The sequence below is a fragment of the Mus caroli genome, chromosome 15 (genome assembly GCF_900094665.2).
Source record: "Mus caroli chromosome 15, CAROLI_EIJ_v1.1, whole genome shotgun sequence".
Lineage (NCBI taxonomy): Eukaryota > Metazoa > Chordata > Mammalia > Rodentia > Muridae > Mus > Mus caroli.
The window spans coordinates 92,473,822-92,487,985 of NC_034584.1; the positions used below are offsets into that span (position 1 = coordinate 92,473,822).

The window sequence follows — 14,164 nt, forward strand, 5'->3', positions numbered from 1 at the left end:
TCAAGGTTGTGGTTTGGGGCTTAAGTCGGCCACAGAGCGTGCATGCTATGGAAAGAAAAGCTAGGAAAGAGAGGGAGGCAAAGGGACCGGACCGATGGGGAGGGAAAAGGAAAGTTAAAAGACTCTCTCTCTCGCCACAGCCCCATCTGGAGAAGGCCTCTTCCTAGAGGGAAGGCATCTGCACTCTGGATGTTCCCTGTTATTCTCGGTTGTATCCAAGTCCATCTTACTTCAGTCCCCTCTCCTTTCTCCCTCTCCTCATTCACACATTAGGTTAGCAGGTGTCTGACATCTCCCGCTAAGCTGTTGCCATGGAGCCGAAAGGATGGGTGAATTCAGGAGGACATGAGTTCAGTTCTCAGCATCCATTCCAGGCAGCGCACAACACCAGGGGATTCATGACGCTCTTCTAGATACTCATATACATGCACATATGCATATATATATATTAATTTTTAAAGATTTATTTGCTTATATAAATGTTCTGCCCACATTTATGTCTGCGTATCACGTGCATACCTAGTGCCTCTGGAGGTCAGAATGGGGTATTGAATCCCTTGGAACTGGAGTTAAAGACTGTTGTGAACTGCCCAACTGTGGGAGCTAGAAATCAAACCCAGGTCTCCTGCAAGAGCAACAAGCACTCTACACCAAGAAGCCATCTCCCCAACCCCCTCCCTCCCCATACTTTTTTGGTTGTTTTGTTTGTTTGTTTGTTTGTTTCTGTTTTTTGAGGTAGGGTATCTCTATAGAGCCCTGGTTGTTCTGGAACTGACTCTGCAGACCAAGCTAGCCTTGTTGAACTCACAGAGATCTGCCTGTCTCTGCTTCCTGAGTTCCACGATACCTGGCCTCCCACACTAAAAAGGTGTGATGTCACCATGGAGTACTGCCATGATCCAACAGTCCTCATGGTCCCCTTGGTCCTGTCTCACCAGATAACCTATCACCTAGAGAAATATAGGGAGCTATTTCTGCATTACCTCGAAGCATGATTTTGGCCTTTTTAAATAAAATATATTTTTTGATTTTCTGTATTAGTGTTTTGCCCTCATATGTCTCTGAGCCATGGCTGTGCAGAAGCCTGCAGAGGCCAGACAAGGGCACCAGAACCCCTGGACTGCAGTTACAGATGGTTATGAGCCACCATGTGGGTGCTGGGAACTGAATCCATGCCCTCTGCAAAAGCAGCAGGTGCTACCTCCAGCTTCCCTGGGAGCATCTTATAGCCCCCAAATGTGCAGGTGCTCTGAAAGGTCTTTTGTCCATATTGCATCTTTTAATAAAAAAGATCTATTATCTATCTTTTAGAGACATGGTTTCTCTGTGTAATAGCCCTGGAGGTCCTAGAACTCACTTTATAGACAAGGCTGGCCTTGAACTCATCGGGCTCTGCCTAAGTCAGCTTCCGCACCAGGCAATTTATTTACTTTTTCTTTTTTCAAGATTTATTATTATATCTAAGTACACTGTAGCTGTCTTCAGACACACCAGAAGAGGCCATCAGATCTCATTACAGATGGTTGTGAGCCACCATGTGGTTGCTGGGATTTGAACTCAGGACCTTTGGAATAGCAGTCAGTGCTCTTAACGACTGAGCCATCCCTCCAGCCCCAATTTATTTACTTTATGTGCACTGGTGCCATTGCCTGTATGTCCCTGTGAAGGTGTCAAATCCCCTGGAACTGGAGTTGCAGACATTTGTCAACTGACATGTGGTTACTGAGAACTGAACTCAGGACCTCTGGAAGAACAGCCAATGCTCTTAACCACTGAGCCATCTCCCCAGCCCCTCCACATTGCATCTTTGTTTGTTTTGTTTTTCAAGAAGTCCTCCTGCCTCTGTCCACAATGCATCTTAAAGGTGCTTCTTTTCAAAGACATTAGGCTAGGAATTGGAGATGTAGAAAAAAAAATCTCGCCTCTCTACTTATATCTGAAAAGACAAGGGATGGGCAGCAGGTCAGGTCAGAATGGTTCCACCGCGCCTGAAGATCTAAACTCAGTCCCTGGAACCCAAGTGGTAAACGGTGAACTGCCTTCTGCACGTTGTCCCATGACTTCCATATGAGTTCCACGGTATGCCTGCATCCACTCGCATGTGCACACACACACACACACACAAATAAATAAATGTAGAAAAATTGAAAAGATAAAGAAATTATTTTACTCAGATTAAATACAAAAAAAAGGAACATTGAATAAAGAAAGACAAAATGTATATGCCAATAATTCAGTGGCAGAGAATGCTAGTTTTGCTAAAATTATCTAATTTTTAGCCGGGTGTGGTAAGGCCTGCATGCAATCCCAGAACTTGAGAATGAGACACAGTGGAAAGTCTGAAGCCAGCCTAGGGTACATACTGACTGCCTGGCTAGCCCGGGGTACACCGTGAGATCCTTCCCCGACAAACGACACATTTTGCATTTTGAGCATAGGAATCCTCTCAATTTTTTTTCCATCACCCTTGATGTACATCCTTCCCCCCACCCCCCAAACCCCGCCCAATTCTCTGGTTTGGATTTAGAGACAACAGTACCTGTCCTTTAATTGTCCACTTAATTGTTAAGTTTAAGATCTGAAACTCCCATTGCAGACATGACCTTGTAGTATAACAAAGGGCTCAATAAGTGACAGTTGGAGGGCAAGGTCTGGCCCTGCACACCAACTCTGTGAGCTGTGTTGAACACAGCTATCCCCATCCACTTATGCGAGGTCTGTGTCTCCTTTCATTCACCCCCTGCCCATAACTATATGGGGTCTATAACAGCAGAACTGCGTAAGTATGGTGGAGGTGAGTTGTCGACATAGAGACCACAGTATAAATAGCCTAGTGTAGCTACCATCTAGCCCTTCACAGGGGGGAAAGCACCAGCTTTGGTTCTGAGTAATGATGAAGGTGACCCTGGAGCCGAGGGCTCGGGGTGAACAGCGTCTATGTACATTTGAATCTAAAAGTCCTTCACACCCAGAAGTCCACCTTGGTTTTTACAGACTAAAAACCTAAACTCAGTCTTTGAGCATCATTTCAAATCCTCTGTGGAAGTCAGCAGGATATACATTAAAAAGTCACTGAGTACAGGAGTGTAGACTTCACCTAGAGAGAGAAAAAAACACGGGCTACTACCCCGAGTGTGGCTAGACATATCACCATCTGCCACTGCCAGTCCAGTAGTTCAGTAACTTAATTTATTTTAGTTTCAAACAGGAACCAAGAACACATCTCAGTACAATAAATTATCCATTCCCACCCTTCCTGCTGAAGAAGGAAAAGGGGCCTCCAAGAGTTATGGCTAAAACCTTTCCCTTGGAGAGACCCTTTCAACAACTAAAGGGAAGGAGAAGCCTCCCAAGAGCCTGACAAGACAGCTGTCTGAGGCTTCCCTGCAGTACTCTGTCCTTTTCCAACCGAAAACCTCTCATTATTGTCACCCGAGGTCCCATAAGAGGAGGTTCTGGGCTGCAGTGGAGGAGTTTGAGAACCACAAATAGGAAGAGGTGGTCTCTTGCTATATATATATATATGGGTCTTATTGACTCCACACAATGCCTGCTGTTATCCTTCGAGGAAGAGGAGTGGCCTGAGAAAGATAGACTCCCTATCCAAAGGAAGTAGGAATCTGAGCCCGAGGGACCTGTAGGTAGAGAAGACGCTAACAGTACAGTGCATTTCATCTTAGTCTATTCGAGTGTTTAAGAACAGAATGTGGGGCCACTTCCCCCACAAAAGGCTGCTCATTACAGATTCCACCTGACCCTACACCCCCAGAGCTGTTCTCAGGTATATGATCTGAGCTTCCGGGAGCCATAATAAACCCTAGACAGAAATCCGAGCAAAGGGCTGAAAGAGAGCAGCCCTCACACAGTGCTCCTCCTCCTCCTCGTCATCGTCCCTAGGTGAGGCTCACCTTCACTTACACACATTGACCCACTCCGTGACTTTACACTCATCACACAGCACATAACAGCACCAGTGGAATCGACAGTGGCAGCGCTCCACTCGCGTCTGCCGGAGCACGTTGTGCCCACGGCCACAGCACAGGCTGCCACAGCCATCCAAGAGGCGGCTGGTCTTGTTGCAAGCCCGGCCTCTCGTGCCTGGGGAGCCCAAAGTAGGGTCTCGCTCACAGAAGTCAGGAGACTTCTCAAAGTAAACCAGCTCTCCGGAGAGGCGCCTCGGACGGAGGCGGGGCTGGAACGCTCCAGAGTTGCGGTTGTGGGTATCGATAAAGATGGCTCTGCTCAGCCGCTCCCTCAGTGCTGCCCCGATGGCCCGGAACTCTGGCGCTGCCCTCCAACAGGTCTTGAATTGGCAGCTGCCTGAAGTCCCATGGCATTTGCACTTCCGCTTCAGGTTTTCCGTTACCACCTACAACGTCAGGGTGACAGAGAGGGGAGCGATGAGGGGGTGCAAATGAACAGAGCAAGGAAGGGAACGGAAAGGAAGCATTTACGTTGATCACTAGCTCACAAGGAGACAACAGCTCTTTCCAGAATAAACATGGATAAAATGGAGTCTGAAGGCCAGAATGTCCTAAAGTCTGTCAGGCAAGGCAGCTGTTGTAACAGTGTCTATGCAGTAGCCGGGGTGCGTGGTGGCACACGCACACCTTTAATCCCAGCCCTTTGGAGGCAGAGGCAGGCAGATTTCTGAGTTCGAGGCCACCCTGGTCTACAGAGTGAGTTCCAGGACAGCCAGGGCTACACAGAGAAACCCTGTCTCGAAAAACAAAACAAAAAAACAATGTCTATGCAGTGAGCCAAGTACAAGGCACTGTATAGAATACAGTATATGAGGGGCTGGAGATGTGACCAGATAGTTAAGAGCACTGGCTGCTGCTCTCCCAGAGGACCTGGGTTCAATTCCCAGTACCCACATGGTGACTCACAACAATAACCCTGTTGGAGAGATGGCTTAGTGGTTAGGAGCACTGACTGCTCTTCCAGAGGTCCTGAGTTCAATTCCCAGCAACCACATGGTGGCTCACAACCACCTGTAATGGGATGGAATGAATGCCTTCATCTGGTGTTGTCTGAAGACAAAAACAGTGTACTCACATACATTAAATAAATAAATAAATATTTTTTTTAAAAAGACAATAACCCCAGTTCTAGGGAGTCCAAAGCCCTCTCCTGGCCTCTGAGGGCACCAAACACACAAATGGTGCCCAGACCTATACATGCGGGCAAAGCACTGATACACCTTAAGTTTAAAAAAAAAAAAAAACTAATAATAAGATACTATATGCTAGCTCAGCCTTAACATATGGTAAAGGCCACCAGGCAGCTTCCTATAGATTTTAAACATATTTCGGGTGACTGCTAGCGACAAGCTTGCTAGTAACAAAATCACTCACCAAACCTCATCCCATTACTCTGCGGGGCCTCTCTTTAGGAGGGAGGGAGGGAGGGAGGGACGGAGAGAGTCTGAGAAAAGCCTGGCTCGGTGGCCACACCTACAGCCCCAGCCCTCAGACTGGGAGGATTCCAAATCTGAAGCTAGCCTGTACTACACAGCAAGGCTGTCTCACAGCAAGGCTGTCTCCGAACCGGAAGGAGACCCAGGCCGAGGTAAGCACACACACCTGGCGTCCCACCCTGTTGTTGTGGATCCGCATTCTCGCCTGGATGTCCCGGGGAGCTTCCCTGGAATCCAAGAAATCCCGAGAGAACTTCTCTCCGAAGTCCATGTCGTGGTTACAGCCACCCCATTCCCACGTGTCCTGGGGGCCCGGGCTGGGGACTGAGCCAGGAACAGGGCTGGGCTGGGAGATGGGGAAAGTCTTGCCCCGAGACAGTGCCTGAAGCTGCAGCAGCTTGGCTCGAAGCCGGTCTTGCTCACCACTACCCTTCCAGCCGCAGCCACAGCTCACCAGCTTGCCCAGGCTGCAGGCTGTGGCAACAGCATGCATGACCCCAGCAGCCAGCATGGAGAAGGAGAACGCACTCTCGCGGAAACCTGGGGAGAAAATGGATTGGGGTAAGGTTGACAGGGAGCTGAGGGGGGAAGGCAGATGGCAGGCTGAGAAAGAGACACCAGCCACCCTCTAATAGCAAAAAAAAAAAAAAAAAAAAAAAAAAAAAAAAAAAAAAAAAAAAAAAAAAATTCCAATTAGATCTTCTATGTAGCCCAAGCTGGCCTTGAACTCTTGACAATTCTCCTGCCTCAGCTTCTCTAGCGCATAGGTGTGAACTACCACCAGTAGCAGCAGCCAATGTCAGAATTTTCTGAGTCCTGACTCTGTCATTTATCAGTTGAGTGATTTGGGACAGCATCCTGAGACAAGAAATAACACCAGGCCTCAGACCCATGGGTCAGGATACCACTAAAGCCTCTGTAAGTCTGTCACTTTGGGGTGTGACAGTGGTTCTCAACTTTCTTAAAGCTATAACCCTATAATACAAGTTCCCTCAGGTTATGATGACCATAATTTGCATAAAATTATTTCATTGCTGCTTCATATCTGCAATTTTGTTGTGAACCACAATATAAATATTTGATAGGCAGGATATCTGACTTTTGACCCCTCAAGGTCAACCCTCAGGGACTGAATATCCTCTCAGCCCTCCAGAGAGGTTGAGAACCACTGGCCTAGAGAGACCTCTGGATTTGAGATAATTCAGAAAGAGTCCTGAGGACTTCTGAAGGTGTGTTCCAGGAGTTCTGCATCTCTCTGCAGGGAGCTTGGGGGGCACACCTTTGGCTTTGGGGGTTCTTCCCTCACCTTATTAAATGAGTCTTTTAACCACACTACCATCTACCACTGCAGTAACAACCCCTAGCATGCTGGAGCTGCCCACCCCCTTCCCAAGTTCTAGTTTTATATTTGCCCTTTATGTTTATTCTAACCTGCTATTACCTTATAAAATACTGGGAGGAGGAGAAAGTCAGGAGTGATTTTCCCCAAGGCCCTTTTAAAAGGTTGGCTTCTCTGTTATGTTGGGGGGGGGGGGTCATTGAGGAGGAGGAGGCTTGGGATGACAAATCTTTCCCAGGCTTAGAGAGACATCCTCACCATCTGGGTGTCAAAACCTTCCACTATATCAGGCCCTGCAGAGAAGGAGGGGGGGGGGTCCCTCGTTTCATTTTAAGCAAGGGCACTTGCAAGCAAGAGTTCTGAGAAGATGAAAGACAGTTGGTTGGTTTGGAGGCCAGGCCCCTCTTACCCGGGAATCTAGGGCTCCAGGGCCAGCCCCAAGATCCCCCAACCATCCAAGGGTGAAGCTGTTTGCACACGTCTTGGGAATTCCCCTCCAGATGGCAGCTGCCTATTAACCCCATAGTCCCCAAAGCACTATCCTATCCCTGGACTGAACCCCCCCCCGCCCCCTCCCGTGGATCATTAGTCCTCTGGGAGTAAACTTCAGTTGAGTATAGGGAGAGGCAATGGAGCCTCCCGGACCATTCCTTCTAGACTAGGCCAGCAGTGACCTGTTTTGTGGCCCTCCAGCCATTCCTCACCTGTTCAGGTGAGGGACACCTGGGGCTCCCACAGCACAGAGGAGGGGGCTACTCCCCAGCTTCAAAGCCATCAGGGTCTTTGTTCCCAGCTTTGGCTCCTGGGAACCCCAGCAATTAGGGGAGCAGGTTTAACCCTTAAACGGTTGGGGGCGTCACCCCACCCCCGCTGAGACTCTGGGGACACCAGCCTGGACTTGTCTGGGTGGAGAGGGAGGGGAGAGAAAAATAGGGGGTTGGGGGGGTGTTTGAAGCTTCTTGGGTTGGGGGCATCTCTTGTTCACAGGTGCATCCCAGATCCGAATTAGGTGGAGGCAGAAAAGGGAGGCCCTGGGGTAGGGAAGCAGGGACCCAGCTGCCTCGCCAGCGACGCAGGTGGAAGGCAGGCAGGCAGGCAGAGGCCCAGCCGGGTGACCAGATCTAGCTGAGCGCGGCTCCTGGGGAAATTCCCGGAGAGGCCCCTCCCGAAGCCGTGAGCCGGTCCCTTCCCGCCTCCGCGCGCCTCGGCCTGCCCCCCGCGCCTGGGCAGCAGCACACACAGCCGCCCCGTCAGGCTCACCGCGCTTGAGGATGGCGCTGTGGTGCGGCAGCCGGCCGCCGCCCTCCAGTGCCGAGCAGTTCCAGCGCTGGTCGCGCAGCTGGTGCTGACACTCGTGAACGGCGATGTGCAGCCCCTGGAGCGCGGACGCCGTCACGTCGGGGCTGCGCAGGCACAGCCCCAGCTGTCGCTTACTCAGTCCGGACAGGGTCAAGCACACGGTGTTGGCCGTCAGCGGCGGCTCACCGGGAAGTTTAAGGCCCAGAATCTCATTGCTTAGAGCCCTGGGGACAAGCGACAAGGGTCTGGGGTCTAGTCGCACGCCCCATCCCCACCCTCCCAACCCAGATCGGTGCTTTCCCTCCCCCTGGAACTGAATAAAAAACGCTCACCGACTGAACAAAGCCAAGAACAGGAGACCCGCGAGGCCTAAGGGCGGAGGCCGAGACCGGGGCTCCTCCAGCATGTCGAAGCCCGGAGGCTCCGGTGGGCGAGTCAGTCAGCGCCTGCGGGGACAGGGACATTTGATGAGGACTAGATTGGCTCCCTGGGACCGAAGGATGCTCTGTTTCAGCTCCTTACGCCACCAATGAAGCCCCACTAGCTTTTTCTCACCCCTCCCCAAACTGTGCAATACTAGTCACCCCTTGACTTCCAGTGTCTGCGTTCTGGAACCCGTCAAAGAGGAAGGGTCCGAGCAGCTCGAGGCCCTCCGGAGCACCCCTGGAGTCCGAGCCAGCCAGACACGACTGCAGGGTCCTGGGACACTCACATGCCCATTTGAGACCGGTTCTCTCAGACCCTCGATCCCTCCTCACCAACCGCTCCCTCTCTGTGGGCCCCACGACTGATCTGCCCGCCCTTACAGGGTTAGAGGGAGGGATTAGAAGGGGGTTCCCCACCACCTGGAGGGGTGTCGCCTCCTCGTGCTGGCAATACCAGGCAAGCTAGGTTAGAAGGGTCCGAGGTCAGGCTCTTGGAACCACTCCCCGGCCCCGGCTCCCACCAGGGGGAAAGTGGGCTGCAAAGGCCCCCCGAGGGAAACCAGGTGCCCTGCGCCAAGGCCACAGATTCCCCATCTACCCCCGCCCCTTTCCTAACTACACGCTCCCTCTGCAGTGCGACACCGTCTAGTCCCCAAGGGTCCGACCCCAATTCTCACCCCACCCCCTCATTGCCCTCTGAATCCGAAGGCACTTCTTTATTCTGTAGGTATCTCTATATCTGGCATTCTCGGCGTGTCTGTGCTCTTGAGGGGGGACGCTTGCCTGTCTGTCTGTCTGTCTGTCTGTCTGTCTGTCTTGTCTGACCGCCCGCGTGCCTGTCTAGTCTCTGCCCTCCCTGTTCTCTCCCGCCCCATTACCTCCAGCGGTTCAGGTGCAGGATCCACAAGGCTCGCGGTTGAGTCACTCGGGCCCGGCTCGTGGGGCTTAAACCATGGGGAAACTGTCAGGTTCAGCCCCCTCGGCGGAGCAGCATTCTCCCAGCGCCCAGCCACTCCTCTCTGCCGCTTCCCCGGCGTCGCCGCGGCCGCCGGGAGGAAGGGAGGGTAGAAGGGAGGGAGTGATCCAGATAGCTAGCGAGCGAACCCGCGACGAAGCACCGGGGGCTTTGGCTCTGCTCGACCTAACTCACGGGTGGTTCTGCTGGAGCTGACGGAACTGCGGCCCCTCCCAGAGCCCGGGGCATCCCCACCCCACCCGCACCCCACCCCCTGACTTGACCAGGAGAACGCAGCCGCTCCCCCCACCCCAAGAGTGTGTGTACACACACACACACACACACACACACACACAGGACGCCGGGATCACGATTAGCCCCGCTCCAGGGGCAAGTGGTCGGAGTTCCACTCACCTGCTCCGGGGTCTCCCGAGGCTGTAGTAGGGAGAGTGAGGTGACCCCAAGGGACCAAGATCTGGTCCCAATGACAGTGTCTTTCATCGTTTTCCTTTGCCTCCGTTTGTCACCGAGAGTGGGTGACTGAAGCGCTCCTTTGACACGCTGAGGACGGATCTGGACGACCTTCGGGTTTCTGACGGTCTCTTGAAGAGCCCACGAGCCTGTGCGCACCAGGGCACTCTGAGCCTGCAAGTGAGGAGCCACTGTGTGGCTTGGCTCCCGCCCACCTCAGAGCCTTACGCCTGCCCCTTGGGAGGGCTCAGGTTTGGCCTCAGAATTTGGCCTTGGTCAAAAGCTCGGGTAGCTCCTAAGACCTCCTGTCAGTCCCTATGCTTCCCTTCTCTGGTAGGCATCGGAGATCTCAGGGGTCTCCTCTCTGGAATTCCTGGATGAATGCTTGAGATAACCCAAATGCATGCTCCACGCTCGCGCGTTTGCTGCACAAGAGCTGAGGGAGGCCTGAGAGGATTCCAAAGTGAGCCCAACTTCAGGACAGCGGGGGAGGGGGGGCGGGGGAAAAAACAGAACCTGGCCTGGGTGAGCCCAGGCAAAGGCACAAACTACGGAGCTCTGGCGGCAGTGAAGGGGTTAGGCGCCACCGCACTCCCGCCTGACTCACCCTCCTAGCTCTAACCACTGCGGACTATTTTTGCCAGAGAGGGGCCTCAAGGCTTCCCAACCACCCCCACCACCCCCTGGCCCCTGCCAGACCGCAGCCCCAAGCACAGCATGACTGGCCCTACGCACCCAAGGCACATCGATCCACTGCCGACCCCCCAAGGAAACAGAAGCACAGGGCTGGTACCCACAGCCACAACCACCTCTTCATTGGTGGTGGCTAGCAGCAAGGCTGGGCAGCCAGCCCCTGGTCTACATTCTTGCAAGTCTTGCCTTGTGTTGAAGAGGCATCCTGGCTAGGTATCTAGTCCAAAGGAAGTTAGGTATCTGGGGTTACTGTTGAGTGCTTCGGTGATGAGGGTGCTGGAGCCCTAAGCTAGACCACAGGGAGGGGGTGCTCTTTCTGAGTCCCCCACCTCTGGAGTAGGGAAAAGGCAGCCCAAGAGCTCCTTCCCATTTAGGGAAAGAAGGCCAAACCATGTATAACTTCTGAGATGGACCAGCACTGTCTCAGTAACTTCTACTCCAGAACCCAGGATCCTTATCAGTGCCCATCCTCTCTCCTGCCTGTCAGCCTGGGACTCACCCAGGCCCCTGGAAGGGTATTTAGCAGACCCTTCATCAGTATCTCATGGACATTCACGTTTCTCCCTGTGGCTGCAGTTCCATTCACACATTGGATTTTGTCTTGTTCCTATTTGTCCCTAATGCTATCTTTACCTCCTAGTTCTATCATTCAGTCAGTCAAGAAGGAACTAGGGCAAGCTGGGGCAGGTAGGTGTGTGTGTGTGTGTGTGTGTGTGTGTGTGTGTGTGTGTGTGTGCCATGCTTTTACTCCTAGCACTTGGGAGGCAGAGGCAGGTGGATCTCCTTGAATTCAAGGCCAGCCTGGTCTACTATGTAGTGAGTTCTGGGACAGCCAGGCTATGTAAAGAGACCCTATCTCTAAAACTGGTGATGATGATAATGACGACGGTAGCAGCAACGACAATAATAATAATAATAATGACGACGACGACGACGATGATGATGATGATGAAGGGGCTAAGGAAGATTAGAGCCCAGAGGTTCAAATTCTTACTGACCTGGGGGCTCCCCAAGTTGAACTGTCCCAAACCTAAGAACTCATACCGCTGTTCTCTCGCCTCTCTGAAGTCTTGCTCTTTGATAAGAGGCCACAGGCAGGCAGTGGGTGGCCTGAGCTGGCCGAGGGTGCCCTCCTGCCGACCGTCTGGCCTGATCACTGACCCACAGGCAGCTAAAGGGCGGTGGGACAGGCGGGGCCTGGAGAGGCCTGCGGGTGCACACCCATTGCCTAATACCCCAAGCACGCAGCTAGCTCCAAGAAAGGGGAGGGGCAGGAACCAGAGAGACCTTGACAAGGGTTGGGACCAAGATGAGAGGGGGAAGAAAAGGGGGCTGCCATCACTGCAGGGAGGAAATGAGAGCAACCTGGCCCATCTTCCTTTTGATGAGAAAAGTGGAAGGCCCCTCCGACCCTCGCAGGGATGGGGGGGGCGTGTAGCAAAACACTGTGGGAAGAACAACGAGGCCCTGAAGGGCGGGGAGTGTCAAATAAAAGAGTGGGGAACCTCTGGAGATGGGGAAATCAAGCAACTGAGGCGGTGGCTAAAGCCGGGCTACACTCGGGAATCTCCTCCCCCTCCCCTCCCCTGATGTTTGCCTTGGCTGGGGTCTTGGGTGACTCATCTGTTGCTAAGCCGCTGATAGGGGTGGCCAGCCCAGGGAACCCAAATTATAGGCCCTGGAGGGATGGATGCGCCTGCGGCGGTGAGCTCAGCTGTGCGCCTCCCTCCACCTCACCGGTCTTCCACTGCAGCACCGAAGGCCACCACCCAGAGGCGCCAGAGATGTTGCAGACGAACTACTGGACTCCAGAGAAGCCCCCCTCCCCCCCCCCATTCAGGAGTAGCCCCAAGGAGTCTTCTGAATCACCCAAGACAGAATGTTACCCCCTTGTCTACTATAGGTTGATGGATGGGTTACACCCTCCCAGCCCGAGGGGGTAGCGCCTGCTGCCTGCCTGGGCTTCAAAGGCTTGCCCAAGAACTCAGAGCTCTGCTCCAATGTTCTCTCTCTCTAGATCCCAACGTCTAAGCAAAGCTTTCACCCTCCCCCACCGCCTCCCTCCTAGATCTATTCCAAAGCCTGTGTTTTGCTACAGAGCTTCTACTTCAATTCTTTAGTTAACTGTAGCCAAAAGTGACAGCGAGCCGCCCGCCCCCTGTCCCATATACCTAGAATAAGGAAGTTGAGAGAGGGAGATCAAGAATTCCAGGAGAGCAGATCTACAGATCAGCAGCAAAGAGCCCTTGTGGCTTTTGCAGAAGACTTAGGTTCAATTCCCCAGCGCCCACAAGGTGGCTCACAGCCACTCATAACCTTGGTTCCTTGGGAATCAATAGGTATGAGTGTGGTGCGCATATATGTGAGCAGGCAAAACATTTGAACTACAAAGAAAAACAAATCTAATAAATAATTTTAAAAAATAATTTGAGGCCAGAGCTAGGAGTGACAGGCAGTTCATGGGCCTTGCTTTTAGTTTGAATACAAGAAAGGTAAAGACAAGTGGAGCTGAGGGAATTCCAGGCTACGAGGCTAGCCTAGTATACATGGTAAATTCCAGGCCAGCCTGGGCTATATAGTATGACCGCCTCAAAACAAAACAAAACAACAACAACAACAAAACCCCAAGATATCTAAAGGAGGAACATTCCAAAAGACAGAAATGTACATAGACCTTGGCAAAGGAACATGCTTGGTATGTTAAAAAGGGTCAGAAAGATCAATAAAGGAGTAATTCACAAGGGAAAATTTGGTTGGTTGTGAAACTGAAGACCTAAGAAGGAACAGGGTCAGACCTGGAGAGGCCTGGTAGTCACTGTCAAGATTTTGGGTTTGGAGTGAGATAAGGAATTATTGGAAAGATGTGATCAGGGAAATTAATTTTTATTTATTGACTTTTAAAATTGCTTGTGCTCGGTTCTGTGTTTGGAGGCCAGAGGTGCTGGAGTTACAGACAGCTGTGAGTTACCTGAAGTGGGAGCAGGGAATTGAATCAGGTCCTCTGTAAGGCCGGTATAGTCTCTTAACTCCTGGGCCAGCCTCGTTTTCAGAAAGGATGGTTTGAACTGCAGTTGGAGAGAAGGCTGTAGGGTGGAAGGGAAAAGCTGGAGATGTGTACTTTACAGACTGTGAGTCAGGGTTTGCTGATGGCCTCACATGAGGTGTGAACAGATAAGCCAAGGTTGATACACAATTTAAAATTAAGATTCATATGTGTGTGTGTGTGTGTGTGTGTGTGTGCATGTACACATACGTGTGTGAGCACATGCAAAGGCCAGAGGTTGGGGGGGGGTGTCTTCCTCTATTTCTCTCTGCCCTATATATTTTTTTCATCTTATTTTCATTTTTATTTTATTTATTATTAGTGTGAGGGGTTGTTGAGTGTGCATCATGGTGACAGCCATTCTCTCCTCTCTGTTCCCACTTCAGCAGCGGTGCTCATAGATAATAGGGTTTCCCTGTCTTTTAGACTGCATTCCACCACCATAGATCAAGAAAGGTACATGTGTGAAAGTTCTCAGGCAGGGTGTTACTGCTGTGAACAGACACCATTACCAAGGCAA

The 14,164-nt window shown here is 51.9% G+C and overlaps 1 protein-coding gene across 2 annotated transcripts; it reads right to left on the reverse strand.

Annotated features, from left to right (window-relative positions):
• Nucleotides 1-3,167: 3,167 nt before the first annotated feature.
• Nucleotides 3,168-9,776, reverse strand: Wnt10b (Wnt family member 10B). Of its 2 annotated transcripts, XM_021184083.1 has the most exons (5): nucleotides 9,361-9,776; nucleotides 8,390-8,503; nucleotides 8,019-8,281; nucleotides 5,586-5,959; nucleotides 3,168-4,369 (listed from the first exon to the last, which is right to left on the reverse strand). In XM_021184083.1, exons 2-5 carry the CDS (start codon nucleotides 8,461-8,463, stop codon nucleotides 3,911-3,913), a joined length of 1,170 nt encoding a protein of 389 aa, XP_021039742.1. In that variant the 5' UTR covers nucleotides 8,464-8,503; nucleotides 9,361-9,776; the 3' UTR covers nucleotides 3,168-3,910. The 2 variants fall into 2 exon arrangements, with proteins under 2 accessions (XP_021039742.1, XP_021039743.1); XM_021184084.1 differs by lacking the exon at nucleotides 9,361-9,776 and having other exon boundaries at nucleotides 3,911-4,369; nucleotides 5,874-5,959; nucleotides 8,390-8,463.
• Nucleotides 9,777-14,164: the final 4,388 nt, after the last annotated feature.